The sequence below is a fragment of the Prionailurus viverrinus genome, unplaced genomic scaffold (assembly GCF_022837055.1).
Source record: "Prionailurus viverrinus isolate Anna unplaced genomic scaffold, UM_Priviv_1.0 scaffold_53, whole genome shotgun sequence".
In the NCBI taxonomy this organism is placed as follows: domain Eukaryota; kingdom Metazoa; phylum Chordata; class Mammalia; order Carnivora; family Felidae; genus Prionailurus; species Prionailurus viverrinus.
Window position 1 is genome coordinate 570,412 of NW_025927616.1, and position 15,714 is coordinate 586,125.

The following is a 15,714-nucleotide window of genomic DNA, read 5'->3' on the forward strand; positions in this document are numbered from 1 at the left end:
CGTGTCCCAGGTCCCCGCACAGGAGGCGGCCGCTCAGCTGTGCCCAAGCGGCCGTGGAAAATACCCTGCAGACCAGTCTCCTCTGGTTGTGGGTTTTCCCGATCTGTGGGCGCGGGGCCCGCCCGCCGTGGGCAGCTCCTTCCCCGGCCGCCCACAGCCTCGACTCGTGGCTCAGGGACAAGTCCTGGGCACGGATGCTCTGTGCTGCTCGAAGTTTTCTCTCGTGGGCTCACAGTGGTTGCCTCACAAGAGGCCTTAGAAGCATTGCAGAACTTAGCGGGGGGGGGGGGGGAAACCTCTGCAGGTCATGTGACAGCTCGTTCTCACCGGGGCCGGGGCCCCCCGCGTCCCCAGACCAACCAGCAAAGGTCAGGGTCGCCAGAGGCCTCCTTCTGGGCCCTCCGCCAGCCTCAGAGGCAGGCCGGGTCCTACAGCAGGAGCCGCCTGCAGATATGCTGTGGGCGTCAGCGCCATCCGGTGGAGGGGACGCACCCACGGCCGGGCTCTCCTTAACCGCGGGCAGTCAGATGGCAGCGGCAAGCTGGGGCTGAAGGAGTTCTACGTTCTTTGGACAAAGATTCAGAAGTACCAGGTGAGCGCCCGGGGGCCGCCGGGGGGCGGGGGGGCTGTGTCGGGGTCGTGCGGGGTCCGTACAACCCTTTGCCAGGTGGGAGGGACATCCCCAGGGTGGCGACTGGACCCACAGAGACAGGCTGGCCACACGCAGACAGCAAAGATGAGCCCGCCTCCTGCCCTCGCCTGGCGCCGACCGGAAACGGGGTCCCCTAACAGCTGCTCCCGAAAGCGTCCCGGAGAAGCCACGTCGCCTTTTGTAACATGGGTTTTTAGCAGCTCGAGCACACCAGTCGGATAAGATAACGTGAGCCGTGGCGGCTGGCTGGTCGGCTGACGGGCATGTTGACAAACCGGCTCACGGGAGAGGCCAACGCTATTAGCTAATCAAGGCAGAAAGGTGGGCGACTCTTCCAAGGCCACCGGAGGCAAAGCTGGGAAATCTGCGTCCGTGCGCGGCGCTCGGCGCGAGCCAACTCGCTGCCTGCCTCGCTTTCGGTCATGGTTCTTGGAATTATTTCTCGTTCCAGAAAATTTACCGGGAAATCGACGTGGACAGGTCTGGCACCATGAACTCCTACGAGATGCGGAAAGCACTGGAGGAAGCAGGTAACGCCTCGTGGCTGTTTTCTCCCTTCCGTCCGGCTGCGGGCTACGCCAGCGCTGGCCCCGTCCCGGCTGTGGGGCACGGGAGACTGTGCTCCGCACCCTGTGGAGGTCGGTGACCGTGAGACAGAGCGGGTGCTGCTTTGGCACAAACACGTCCTTTCCGTTCCCCTTTTAAAAGCTCCCTGGTGAAACGCTCTGCCCGCCATACCTTCCTGAATCGACGTTTCCTCCGAGAGGCTGGCGGGGCGAGCGGGCCCCCGGCCCTTGCCAGGTGCAGGGCTGACACGAGGGTCTCCGCTCCCCTCTGGAGTGAGTCCCCCACGGGCAACATAAAATCCCGACACCGAGACCCCAGATACCTGGATTCAGCGAGAGCCACCTCCCCCCACGCGGTCCCAGTGCGAGGGGAGGTGCCCCCCGCTGCGGGGCCTTCCGGACTAGGACGGCAAGGCACCCCGGTCGTGTTCTGGCAACGGGTGGACAAAAGGAGGGAGAGATGGGCTCCCCCCGCCGTCAGGCACACGACCCCCTGGCAGGACTGAGTCACAAGCCCTCAGTGTGCTGCAGGGGATGCAGGAAACATGGTCCTGATTTCAGGCAGCCGTGGCCCAGTGGAAATCCTGCCACGGGAACAGAAATTATCGCTAATCTCGGACAGTCTGTGCCATGGGCATCCAGGAAGTTAGTCTCCAGGGGATTCAGAGCTAAACAGCCGGGAGAGGAAGCACAGGGAGAGGTGGCCACGGGGACGGGCCACAGGGGTGGGGGTGGGCCACGGGGACAAGGATGGGCCACGGGGACGGGGGCGGGCCGCAGGGTCAGGGATGGGCCATGGGGATGGGGATGGGCCACGGGGACAGGGACAGGCCACAGGGTCAGGGATGGGCCATGGGGGCGGGGACGGGCCAAAGGGACAGGGATGGGGACAGGAAGCCTCATGGCAGCCTGCGGGGACAGGCAGAGCCAGGTGAGCGGTCAGAGTCGGGAGCAAGGGTGGGAGCGGCGGGTCCCCAGGCGAGCACCAGGGGATGGGGCGGCGGCGACGTGAGGGCCACGTCTGTGGCACGGGCGCCGTGTGACGCACACCCTGAGGCCGCGCCCTCTTCCTCCGACTTCAGGCTTCAAGCTGCCGTGTCAGCTCCACCAGGTCGTCGTTGCGCGCTTTGCGGACGACGACCTCATCATTGACTTCGATAACTTCGTCCGGTGTCTGGTCCGGCTGGAGACGCTGTTCAGTGAGTGGCCGCTTGGGGAAAGGCCCGTCCCAGTTCTGTGCTTGGCGCAGGGGAGGCCGCCTGGAAGGGCGTGTGTGCGCCGTTGACTGCACAGACCCTTGTGGGCGGAGGGAGGACCTGGTGACTGAGCAAGGAGGAGGAGGAGGTGGCGTGAGGAGGAGGAGTGAGGAGGAGGAGGAGGAGCGAGGAGGGGGAGGGGGAGGAGGAGGGGGAAGGGGGGGAGGAGGGGGGAGGAGAAGTGAAGAGGAGTGAGGAGGAGGGAAGAGAAGGAGAAGGGAGGAGGAGGGAGGGGGAGGAGGAGGAGGAAGGAGGAGGGGGGAAGAGGAGGAGGAGGGAGGAGGAGGGGGAAGAGGAGTGAAGAGAGAGGAGGAGGAGGGGGAAGAGGGGAGGAGGAGGGAAGAGAAGGAGGGGGAAGAGGGGAGGAGGAGGGAGGAGGAGGGGAAGAGGAGTGAGAGAGAGGAGGAGGGTGGAGGAGGAGGAGGAAGAGGGGAGGAGGAGGGAGTGCTCACCGGGCGGCTCTCCTCCCACCCCCCACCCCCCTCCCTCAGGGATATTTAAGCAGCTGGATCCCGAGAACACTGGGACCATCGAGCTCGACCTCATCTCTGTAAGTCAGCCGCTCACAAGGCACCGGGAGCTGTCACGGGGGGGGGGGGGGGCGGGACAGGGACCCGTGGCTGTTGGCTTAAAAAGCTCCACCTTGCAAGTGTGGTGGCCGTGGGAGGCGGGCCTGTGAACGGGTGTGAGGTCCCACCACAAACGTGCACACCCTTCCCCGCACCCCCCCCCCCCCCCCCCGCCGACCCTCGGGCCCCGGGAGACACTCCCGGTTCCTCCTCCCACGCAATTTGCCAAGTGCACACGCGGGAAAACGTCGAGGGGAAAACGAAGTGCTTGTTCACATGAACGAGAGATGGTGGTCACGTAAGAAAATTCTCCTGCATGAAATTCAAGTGGGTTTGGGGAAGATGTGTCCTTCTTAGACCAGACCTACTTAAAATACTTCCTGGGCAGATTACCTTATTCCCCCACCCCCCGCCCCGGTTAAAAATTCCATCGAAAATACATAAACTTGCCGTAGAGAGTTACCGAGCTCCTGGTCCGGAGCCCCAGCAAGGCCCAGGGGACCGTCAGTCCCAATGCAGCGGGCTGACCGGTCCCGTGAAAAGCAAAGTGCAAAATGTCCTGTCACCCTGGTGCCAGAACGTTCTCCCCTCCAGGAGGAGGGGCACGCCCTCCCGGTCGTGGCCTCACGTTTGCTGTCAGGGGAGCCGAGCTCGGAGCAGCACAGGCTGGCGAGGGCCGGTCAGGGGCCGGTGCCCAGGGGAATGACACGGTCCCATGCTCCAGCCAGGAGCAAAGTGACAAGGGGACAGGTGTAAGGGACTAGGGACTCCTGTCCTTGAACTTTGACCCGGGGGAAGCCAGAATGAAGTAGCTTTGCACCTGCTATGATGCATTATAAAGGACCTTCAGCCAACTGAGAATACATTTTAGCTGGCTACAATGACACTAGGTAACTTCTAGAACGAGGCTGCAGTCTCAGTCTCGGCCCCGGCTGCACGATGCACCAAGGGCAGCTTTGCAGAAGCCGGGGCCCCGGGCCCGGGTCCCGGACCGACTGGAGCAGAGTGTGACCCAGAGCCCCCACTTGACCCCCAGTTGACCGAGGTCGAAAGCACTGGTTTCGGGGACAGCCGAACTAATGTTCACCCGACCTGGAGGGGGCGGCAGGAAATGCCGCGTGGTCCGGTCTGTCTCGTGGCTGTCGGCCTGTGAGCCGGGTCGTGCCGCTGACCTGGGCCGGGCCAGGCTGTAGAAGTGGGGAGGAGAACCCGCGAGTCTGTGCCCCCATCCCTGTCTGCTCCAAGTCGTTCTTCCAGAATGACCGTTAGTTCTGCACAAGGTGTCTGAGCTGACCGGCTGTCTTCCTCCTCACAGTGGCTCTGCTTTTCAGTCCTCTGAAGTCCTAACTGATCTGCCTGAAGACAGCCAGCCGAGGACGAAGCCCCCACAGAGAAACTTTTTATCTGGACCCCAAAATGACGGGAACATTTACCTAACCGATGAATGGCTAGAGCTGAAAATAAAGATACTTTTTGAGACAGGTCTCACGTTTCACAGTAAAAAAGATCTGCGTATCCTGGTATTACATGCAGGTGACTCACTCCATCCTGGGTTAGCTCAGAGAAAACCTTCCATCTATAAACAGGTCCACGGTTTACTTTTACCCACTTGCCCGCTTATGGCAATATCCAATTGGAGAAAAACACAGGGAGGTATTTTTAACCGCTGACCAAACACGAAGTCAGTCTCCAAGGACACGAGGTCCTTGCTGGGAACATTGAAAGTAAATTCCCGATTAACAATGCAGCTGTGGCATTTGCCAAACAGCAGTGCGCGTCCCTGGAGTGAGACGGAAAACAGGAAGCGTCGAAGAGTGACAGGCCGGGCCAGCACGCACACCTCCGTCACGTGGTTGCAGAGAGAGCCAGGTTTTAAGTAGAACGGCCCGGTGACCCGTGTGTCGCAGAAGATGCTGAAGCCACGCGGCCCTCGGCCCGCTAACCGAAGCGTGCACGAAAGCAGGTGCCTGGTGTCCGAGCCCATTACGGGAAAGGACAGGACGAGCCGTTCGTGGCCGGGACGTCGGCACCCCCGCGCTTGTGCGTGGAGCCGGGAGGGACACGGGTGGGAGAGCTTGAGCCCTGCTTCACCCCGGAAGACGCGAGCCGCCTTACACACCTACCGCCTTGTTGCCTTACTTCCTGCTGAACGTGCTGTTAATAAAGGGTGACCCAAGCGGTCGGCGTGCCGTGCTGTCCTTCGGGGGCCCCGCGGCGGGCGGTGCGCCCGGGTCTCGGCCTGTTCCCGCTCCAAGGTCACCTCTCGTTTCCCACTCTTGAGAGTTAAAGGCAGCTTGGAACTACGCAGTTTCTTAATCCAATTCAGAGGCTCTCAAGTGTCCACAAAGTAGGTCCGGCTCTCCTCTGCTGCCCCTGGCCTCCCCCGAGGAGGCCCAGGCAGGTCTCTCGGGTGTGGGGACGAGAGAGGCAGACAGGACAGGCGCGTCAGTCACGGGCCTGCCGGTGGTGCCCCTGCGGGAGCCTTACGACCCAGGAGAGGTGTGCGACGGGCCGGGCCGGGCCGGGCCAGCAAGCGTATCTCCCAGCCTCGTCCAGTGGGGGCTGGGCACACAGGAAGGGGACGGAGGCGCCTTCCCAGGTCGCAGAGGCCCACAAACCGCTTCTGTGCCGGGGGCCGCCCGCAAGGCCCCTGGCTCGCCACCACCTGCCCTGCTCCCTGGTTCGTCGTCACAGCAGAGGAAACAGAGACACGAGACAGCCAAGGGCTCCGCTCCGCTTAGCTCAACCCATTTAGAAAAGGACTGGGGACAACGACCAAGCACCTGGGTTCCCCAACCGGGGAGCACTGGTCATCGCCTCCCTCATGGCGAGAAGGTAGACGTGCCCCCGCCCCCTTTAAAAGCCCCACTTCCGCGGTTTACAAAAACCTGAACTGCGGCCGTGAAGATGCCTCACGGGGCCACCGCGTCTGACCCCGGGGTCCTTCCCGTGGCGGCCCCGCGCCCACAGCACGACAGACACCACAGCCAGAGCAGAAGCGTCTGCGCCCCCCCGACCCCAGACCCTTCTCTGTACCTGCAAACCTTCCCCGCAGACCTCGGGTAAGACGTAAACAAGTAAAAACCAAAAGAGAAAACACGTCGTGGGTATAGGGCTGAGGGGACAATGGATGATCACGGTTCACCAGCAGGTGCACGCAGAGGCCGCTGTGGAGGGCACGGCCGGGTCACGGTCGCTTGGTGGCCAGGAACCAACCCAGGTGTCGCGCTCGCTTCCTGTCACTTTATGCGCTTAAAATCACCCATCCCCGGGGGCCCGGCGCAGCGGGTGATCTCGGGGTCGTGGAGATCACTTAAAACTGTCCCCTAGCGGGGATCCCCCCGCGGCTCCAGGACCAGCACCCCCCTCCGTGCAGCCGGACCCAGCGGCAGCCCCTGGGGAAGCCACTCTGTCCAAGGTCAGCGATCCATGCCGTCCCGTTACCGCAGCGCCCACCGGGGGCCCACCCCACAGCCCCTCACTATCCTGGGGAGCTGGGGGGTCCGAGGCCGGGGTGCGGGACCCTTCGTGGCACGCGTGTGGCCGCCCCCTCGTGGTGACCTCACGTGGGGAGGGGAGGTGGTCCCTTCCTCCTCCAAGGACGCAAATGCCTTAGGGAGGGGGAACTTAACCTGGTGACCTCACGTGAGCCCCACCTCCAAACCCTGCCAGGCGGGGGACAGCAGCAGGGTGGTCCTCTGGTGTCCAGCCCTCGGGGTCACCGCCTTCTCTGTTACCCGCAGAGCGCGGCCTGTTGGCTCTTCCCCCGCCTTCTTGCTGGAACTGAGCTGCCCACAAACAGGCCGGGATTGCGCACAGCCGGTCCTTCCCGCGTGGCTCCTACTCGGTGACCCCACCACACAGAGCCACGGGCTCCGCAACGACTCACAAACCGGGTAACCGATCACAAACAATGCAGACTCAGTCTGAGTTCTTGTCCGGTGAATCCCTGCAGACAGCACCACGAACACCAGACCCTTCCTCTCGCAGAGGCGTGGGGACGGGGCCACCGGCTGTCCCCGTGGCTCCCGATCAGGGCCACCGCAGAGCTCACCAATTTCAAAACCCAGCCGTCTGTAAGAACCTCACTCCTCACTGCAGCCACACGGCCGGGGAAGAAACCGCTACTCTCCCAACAGCGTGGGAGCTTCAACAAGGCTTTTCGTGACACAAAGAACAGAAACCAGTAAAAAGCTTAGAGTCAAAAAGTTTAATTTTATTACAATTGTTTTTAAAGTCAGCAACGATCTTGATAAATTTCATGGTTAAGTCTATATAGCGAGTCTCCAATTTCCAGGATACAAAAGACAATAAATATAGATTCAAATCCCCCTAAAAACCAGATTCCACATTCAGGTAGCTGTGCTGTGGCTCGGTCCCAGGATTCCTTCCACACGCGACTCCGAAGACGCTACAAACTCCTACACGAAGGGCCGCCCACACCCGCCAACACGTGGTTCTGAGCGTGTGGCCTGTGTCCCAAGGTCCCGGGGCCGCCTCCACGGCTCTGGTCCTTCCCGGTGGGGCGGGTGCAGGGGACGCGCCGACCAACAGCAAGCAGGTGGGACACGGAGCCCACGGAGCGGCCCCACTTCTCTCTCAGACGAACATGCTTCCCCAGCACAGCACGGCCAGTTTATCACGCCGAGGTCCCCCTCGGAGAGCCAACTCCCCACATCCTTCACCTCCCTCCAGAGCCCAATCCAGATGCCTTCCAGTGACGTCGCCAGCAGTCTTGTGAAATGTTTGCCACAAACGATCGCGTCACTTCTCCTTACTGATAACAGGTGAGTTCTTCAGAAACTAAAACTCCGTAGTTTCAGGCCAAGCTCCTTTGTCTGGGTTTAATTCTGGGGTACAGCTGCAAGAGAACGGAGAAATGATTTACATGCTGCAGAGACAAAAACCTCGAGTATGGGGGTCTGGTGTCACCGGAAAGAAACGAAGAAAAGGACTCTTTCTGCACGTGAGGCACCCAGCGCCGCCCCAGGACACAAGATTCACACTCGGCACCTCCCCTGCAAAGTCACAGGGGGTCCCACGTAAAAATGCAGGTGGCGCTGAGCACCGGCCCCACCCGCGCGGCCTGCAGCTTCCCGAGCGGACGGGACAGATCAGGGTCTCCTGTAACCTCACTGACAACAGACCCGACTCCGTGACAGGAGACTGAGCGACAGGATGCCACAGACTCAAAGTCTGCCGATTTCAGGGAGGATAAGTGGAGGTTTTTGTGTGGGGATTTTTGTGGTTTTGTGTTTTCTAGAACAAGAGCCGGAGAGAAGAATGGAAGGTCCTGAAGCCACGGGTGAGCCCAACGAGTCATCCAGCTGGCGCAGTAAACAACCCCCTCCTCCCGCCTACACAACGGGAAAAAGGGTTTGCTGAAAGAAAGTGGAGTCAGACTCCAGCCAAAACTGAAAAACGGGTGATCGACACCACACAAAAGATGACTTTTCCGAGAAAACAACTGGTCAATACAATTTTCTAGACTCAAATTTGAACCGCTGATTAAAAACTCAACATTTACGTGAGTTCCTTTTTTCTTTTAAACTCAAAGGAAACCAAAAAAAACGTTACTTAGAGGCAACTTCTACCCCGGGGAGACCTCCAAAAGGCTGGGGTGAACACGAACGTCTCCGACCCAGCCTGACGCGGGCCTCCCGAGGGCCGAGCACCTGGGCCACGCGGCCTCCTCTGTTCAGGAGTCACAGGACCGCTTGGAAAATCACAACAAAAGGTTCCAATAAGCAACTAGTTCCGAGAGGTCTTCAGAGGCAGGAAACGTCAAAAGGTAGAACTAGTATTTGCTGCTCGTGTTCGGCAGGGGGGCGGCTGCAGAGACTCCGTCGGGCTGGATAGAACTCTGGTCGGGTCACTGGAAAGCTCGTTTAAAGGGCTCCGTGGCCCGGGCACCTCAGGTAAGCATCTGACTTACACTCAGGTCATGATCTCACGGTCTGGGAGTTCGAGCCCCGCATAAAGCTCTGTGCTAACAGCTCTTTGGAGCCTGGAGCCGGCTTCGGATTCTGGGTCTCCCCCTCTCTCTGCCCCTCCCCCACTCACGCTAAGTCTCTGTCTCAAAAAAAAATTTAAAAAAAATTAAAAAAAAATAAAGGGCTCCATGATCAAATTTACTTTAACTTTCATCAATTCTTTGTAATTTACATCAGAATCACATGTGTGAATATGATCCAGGCTCAAAGGTTTACTTAACGATAAACGTTGTGAGCAGGGGCAGCAGTCGGGACACACGAGGTCACCCACACGGCACACGAGACATGGGAGCCGACAAGAAGGGTCAGGAGGGGGCGCGGGTCGGAATCCAGGCAGCCAGGTTCCGACACCACGGTCACTCGGCGGAGTAACACGGGGCAGCGGAGCGCTCGCACCCAGAGCCCTGGCTAGAGACCCAGACACCGGAGCGGCTCCGTGCCGCTCAGCCCGCGTGGGTCCGACCTGATGAAAACCCCCATAAAAACCTCTCCCCCATCGCTGCCCATCAGACGCCTCAACAATCTCAGGAGGTGGTGGCCCTCCGGTCCCTCCCGCCACGCCCAGGTGCAGGGGGACTGCGCGGAGCCGCGCCGCTGACCGTCGTCACCTCCCCGGCCGGGCTCTTCCACCTTCCCACGTCGGTCCTCTCCTCGCTCTCCGTTATCTGTCCCGCCCTGGCGCCCACGGCACTCAGGTCGGCAATGCAGCGTCTGGAAAGCGCTACGCCCCCTCCCTTCTCTTGCCCGCTCTCCCGGCCTCCTCCCTGCAAACGCTCCCGAGAGCCCCCTCCACCTAAATCCAGGACAGAAGGTGACTCCTGCCCGCAGTGCCCTGCCCGGTCCAGCCCCGGGTCCCGTGAGGAGCGCAGGAGCTCCGAGAGCACGGGACCCTGACCGTGCCCGGTGGCTCGCCAACACGGAAAATGTGGCCGGACGCGTGAACCCGCCACCGTCCAAACGTGAGGATTCGCCGTCGCGCGCACAGAGGACACACTTACCCCCAGCAAGTTGCGGGGCACGTAGCCCTCCTGGTCCTGCAGGCGTGCCCACCACCACTCGGTCTCCTCCTCGTCCTCCCGCCGCAGCACGGCCAGGCAGTCCCCCTCTCGCAGGGGCAGCTCGTCGCCGTGCTGAGGCTCGTAGTCCCACAGCGCGTACAGGACCCCTTTGTTCATGATGCCCATCTTCTCCTGCACTCCTGAAACCACGGGGGAGCCAGCGGATCAGGGCCCGACGCCCGACGCGCCCCCCACCCCCCGACACCTCCCGTCCCAGGTGCCCCTGGCACGGAGCCCCCGCGTCTGACTGCGCGGACACGCCTGGGCCGCCGGGCCCACACCCGGAGCCTCCCTTCTCTGAGTCTTGGGAGAGGCCCCCTGGAGCAAGCACAGAAGCCGCATCCGTCCCTGCCTCCGAGGCCGCCCTGTGCTCAACGGCCAGGACCGCGCACGACACACAAACGTTTCCCCGGATGCTAAAGCTACTTGGCAACTGCACCCTAGAAACTCCGGGCAAAGGGAGGCAGTAACCCCACACTCGAGCCAGCTGTCGCGAACCGTAAAGGAACTGTGAGCACTGGGCGTAGCCCTCCTCCACCTCCTCGCACTTGTCGGCGGCGGTCTGCGTGTCGCTGTAGGTGGTGGCGAACACGGCGGCTCCGGACTCCACCAGGAACTTACACACCTGCACGTTGTTGCAAGAGGCCGCGCAGTGCAGCGGGGTCCTGGGGGGACACGAGGCAAACGCGCTGGAGGACCTTCCCGTGCACACCACGCCCACGGGCTGGGCTGTCTGCCCACAGCGTTCCAGACTCCACGGTCTGGGCCTTTCTCCTAAAACCTCTTACACACGGTTTTAGAAATCAGTTACACCCGGGGACGCTTCAGTGTGTGTGTGTGTGTGTGTGTGTGTGTGTGTGTGTGTGGCGGGGGGGGGGGGGGTGGTGGGGGGGGGAGTCATTTGGTCAAGCGTCTGACTCTTGATTTCGGCTCAGGTCACGATCTCACAGTTCGAGGCTTTGGGCCCTGTGTCGGGCTCTGTGCTGTCAGCGTGGAGCCTGCTTGGGATCCTGTCTCCCTCTGCCCCTCTCCCTCTTGTGCGCCCTCTCTCTCTCTCTCTCTCTCTCAAATAAACTTAAAAACAGTATCAGTTACACATGGACACATGAACCCGCCGAAGACCGACAGCCACAAAGGGACATGTTGCATACAGGCCACACCGGGCGCCCAGCAGGGCAGCGCGGAGGGCCAGGGGAATCAAGGAAATGAGTGAAGGACAGGAAATCCGTGCAATCGTCTCAGAAAGGGTCGGATGTGTTCTGGAGCACCTGCCTAGTTAGTGCCAGCCTTAGCGCCCGGCCGTGCCAGACCGGAGGGCACGACCGTCTTTGCGGTATAGGCCTGCACTTGAAACATGGGCCTTTACGTGTTCCCTTGTCGTTACCGCTTCTGAAGAAATTAAGGTGCACACAGAAAACTACCTTTCCTTAACGGCTGTTAAAATCCAAGGTGAATTTTAATTGGTAAAAAAAACCCAAAAACACCTTGGTAGTTCAATGCAGACGAGAACAGGGACTGTCAACCGCACACGTTTCAGTCTGTTTGGCAGCTGGCCGGCAGGGACTCACAGACACCATACGGGGAGTCCCCTCCAGCACCTCAGATGTCCCCAGCGAGCGCTAAGTGATCCAGATCCACGGAAGAGGAAGAGGACCCGGCGCCGCGGCCCAGCTCAAGCGTGAACTGGAGGATGTGGACCAGGCCCCGAATTACACAGGTTTCATGCTTTCACCTGTTTCCTCTCTCCCCTCTTTTTATTCCTCTCGAGGGCACAGTCTCTAAGATCACGTATTCCCCCCACCGCTCACTTTGGTATTACTGCAGATTTGTTAAGTGCGTGGTTTTAAAAAATGAAAAACTATACATAAATTCCTAATAAAAGGGAAACGAAGACGTTATGACACATTAAGAACTTGTTGTGGGGCGGGGGCCAGCTGGCTCAGAGGAATGTGAGACTCTTGTTCTCAGGTCGTGAGGTCAAGCCCCACGGTGAGCACAGAGATCACTTAAAAAATTTGTTTTGCTTACGGCTTAAAGTTAAACCAAAGAATTAGGCTAAAATACGTACGCGTACGTAAGCTTTAAAGGAATATACTTAAGAACCACTGATGCTGATCTCTCTACGTCGTGGGGTACGAATGGCTGATCTCTTCCCATTTCCCTTTTTTACACACATTTTCCACAGAGCATACACGTTACTTTTATAAATGTAATTTTTGGGGCGCCTGGGTGGCGCAGTCGGTTAAGCGTCCGACTTCAGCCAGGTCACGATCTTGCGGTCCGTGAGTTCGAGCCCCGCGTCGGGCTCTGGGCTGATGGCTCGGAGCCTGGAGCCTGTTTCCGATTCTTTGTCTCCCTCTCTCTCTGCCCCTCCCCCGTTCATGCTCTGTCTCTCTCTGTCCCAAAAATAAATAAATGTTGAAAAAAAAAAAAAAAAAAATTATAAATGTAATTTTTAAAAACCGTAACCACAATGCTTTGGAACAAACACCCGGGGGATGATCTAAGTGTCGAACAAGAGAGAGAGTCACTCCTCGCAACGTAGGGCTATTCTGCACCTGTGTACACGCACGTGACATGCACCTGTGCACGAGGTCAAGCCGACGTCATCGTACAGCCGCTTACCACGTTATCAGAAAAATAAGCTATAAAAATACCTGCATAAATATCTTCACGTGATTCCAGGTTTTTAAAAATCCTATACGGAGAAAAACAAGTCTTCTTCCAAAAAAGAGCCTATCATAATTTAAAATTTTCTTTTCCCAAAAAGAAAGAAAGAAAAATTACACAATTTACTCTCCATTCTATTACTGTTACCGGGCTGACAATACCTTATCAAGACCTTTAACTCGTTATGTAACAATCCATTATCGCATGAGGAACACTCATCACTTATAACAGTCCCTCCTATGCTTTATGCACATAAAACCATTTCACAAAATGCTCCACAAAAAATGGATTCCACGGTCACGTGTATTTGGGAAAGTCTACAGACCCGACTCCCTCGTGCAGACGTGCAATGGACAGCAGTATATTAAAAACGGAGGTTTCATGGGTGAAGGGACCTTGCTTAAATCGGCATTTCTCAAACTCGCTCGAGTCTACTAACTGTGCGCGGCTGTGACATTTCCTGTTTTTATTACTTAATTACTAAACTCCAACACTCCACGTGCCCCAGAACGGGAACGAGAGGGGAGTCTGGACACGAGCCGTGGCAGGACGCACGCGGATGCTCTCACCACCCGGCAGGGACCTCGCGGTGACACCCTGAAGCCGGGGCGGGGGTCAGCGAGGACCTTACCATCCGTCACTGTCTGCGGCATTTACGTTCACACCAAACTGCACCAGGAACTTCACGATTTCTGTATGGCCCGCGCACACGGCATTGTGAAGGGCGGTGATGCCCTCATCATTCGGCAGGCTTGGGTCATCAACCTGTGACATCGAGAAGGGTGACTGTCACTCACACTTCTGTCACCGTTCAGATCACAATCCACCAGCTGTCCAGGATCAAGAGAACAGACGCAGGCTCCTGGGGTTATTTTCCGTCACAATTAAACCTCAGGAGCCAGGAAAATTCTACCAAGAGCAAGTCTAGAAACGAGGGCGGCGGGGAAGCCAGAGTAAGCAGGCGCTCACTATAAAAAGGCTCTTGCCCATGAAGAGGGGCCGGAAACTCTACCCTCAGAGCCACTGATGTTTACTTACCCTCCGACTCCCACCACAAATTAGTGTCCAAGGACAAGGTGCACTTGCCATGGAATGGAAAACAGGCCAACTAAAAATATTTCAAATAGCAGGCTTCTGAAATAAGGCCCACACCTGCAGTTTAACGCTGCACGGTCCTGACCCACACAGGCACGACCATGAACCCTGTGCGGTCCGGACCCATGCAGGCACAACTGTACAAGAGGGTGGAGATCTCCCAGAGGAAGACCAGACCCCAGAGGGCCCCCAACTTTATGTCACACCTTCCACCGGCACAGCCCGTCCCGGGGCGTGCTCGCCGCCCCCCTTCGACACCTCGCCCCGACCCCCATGATTTAAAGATGCAATTCCCCTCTCTCAGATCGGAGATCCGAATGGGACAGAAGGTCGTATCATTAGACGGTACCTCATAGATAATTCTCTGCACGAGGTCAAACTCCCCCTCCAGAGAGGAGTCCAGGAGCAGGGCCAGGGGGTTGAACTTCACCCTCATGCCATGGGCGATCCTGTCAGAGCCAGTTTTACGTAAGTTTGTCCTTTTGCCCTGCAGAAGAAAGGTGTGAAGTCAGGGCCCTGGTCTCAGCGCGGAGACCGAGGGAAGGGGGGAGCGAAAGGGGCTTCACAAACACACACTTGGCCCATTTTGTAGACACGTAACATCATCCAGACACGGACGTGTATCGTAACATACGGCTTAATGAACGAAGAGGGAAGAACTGAACCGTGTCCCGTTCGGGTGACCCAAGACACCACGGCTGGAGCTAAGGGTGTGACGTGCGATGGCGAGAAGGCTGCTCTGCCGTTGGGTCGAGAACTGGTCTTTGGGTTCCCCTTCTATTTAGTGCGACAGACCCCACAGACTGGGCACACAGTTCTCTGGGCGGACATTGAACGAACGATCATTCGTGAACTCCTCACGAGAACCCCATTACCCCCTTTTACAGATCAGGAAACAAGGCACACGGCCAGTAAACATCAGGGCTGGAATTTAAATCCAAGCGATCTGGCTTCTTCAACTCCCTCCCTTTTAACCGTTTCGTAACAACAAACGCCTGCTTCGGGGGAGAGCGGACAGAATTAAGGAAATAAGAAATATGATCATCTGCCTTAGATACCCTGGGAAGAAACCTTCCGGTCTTAAAGCGCCGTCACTGCCGTCTACTCACAAGTCTAACTACACTCCGAGATACACGACTAAGCTACTCAAGCCCTTCGACCGTTAATAAGCCAGACTTAAAAAACATACGGCGAGTTCGCAAAGACCAGCCCTAACACCGCATACGGTAAGTGCCTCGCACACAGCCAGCAAAGCGGCAACTTCGCGGAGGTGCGCCGTGCTGCACACACGCGGCGCGGTTTCGGGGTGGACAACCACGGCGCTGCGGAAAATGTGCGGCCATCACTCCACTGACGCGCGAGGACTAAGATGTCGTCTCTTGGAAAAGGGAAGTGTGAACGTTACGTGACCGTGACGCGCAGCGCAGGGGCCGTGCGGGGCAGGGGCCCTGCGCCCGCTCGCGAACAAGCAGACACAAGCTGCCCCGGGTCACTCGAACCCAAGCAAGGAGGGGATGGCTCTCCCGGGACAATGGTCACAGACTCCTGAGCAGAAAGCACGACGCGGTCACTAACTGCGGTCTCCTCCGTCCCTGAGAGGACCCATCATTTTGACTGGATGGCCGGCGGGGTGGGGGGGAACGGCCAAACCAGGTGTGAGACGTCTTTCCTTTCCGCTGTTTAACACCAGCTGCAGGGAACCGCACACCAGGCTGAGTACAGTGTGGGCTCGAGGTTAACCTCCGACCGCAGTCGAAGAAACAAGCGTGGTTTGTATCGCAAAGAACCGAACTCTGATTCTTCACAGAGAAAAGGGCTCTTCCCTAAAAACTAAGGTCGTTCTTGGGGCACCTGG

General features: G+C 58.4%; 2 protein-coding genes across 5 annotated transcripts in view; one reads left to right on the plus strand and one right to left on the minus strand.

Moving 5' to 3' along the window:
* Positions 1–5,220, plus strand: part of CAPN2 (calpain 2) — a 36,744-nt gene extending 31,524 nt beyond the window's left edge. The window contains exons 17-21 of one of the 2 annotated variants that reach the window (XM_047848100.1): positions 524–592; positions 1,104–1,182; positions 2,301–2,417; positions 2,966–3,024; positions 3,638–4,347. In XM_047848100.1, coding sequence (XP_047704056.1) covers positions 524–592; positions 1,104–1,182; positions 2,301–2,417; positions 2,966–3,024; positions 3,638–3,799 — 486 coding nt within the window. In that variant the 3' untranslated portion in view covers positions 3,800–4,347. The other variant, XM_047848099.1, reaches the window with a different exon arrangement.
* A 2,018-nt stretch (positions 5,221–7,238) lies between these two features.
* TP53BP2 (tumor protein p53 binding protein 2) overlaps positions 7,239–15,714 on the minus strand; it is a 53,345-nt gene continuing 44,869 nt past the window's right edge. For 2 of the 3 annotated variants that reach the window (XM_047848097.1, XM_047848096.1), the window contains exons 14-18: positions 14,209–14,346; positions 13,396–13,529; positions 10,593–10,759; positions 10,035–10,234; positions 7,239–7,904 (exon numbers count right to left, since the gene is read on the minus strand). In XM_047848097.1, coding sequence (XP_047704053.1) covers positions 7,863–7,904; positions 10,035–10,234; positions 10,593–10,759; positions 13,396–13,529; positions 14,209–14,346 — 681 coding nt within the window. In that variant the 3' untranslated portion in view covers positions 7,239–7,862. The remainder of the gene's footprint in view (positions 7,905–10,034; positions 10,235–10,592; positions 10,760–13,395; positions 13,530–14,208; positions 14,347–15,714) is intronic. The other variant, XM_047848098.1, reaches the window with a different exon arrangement.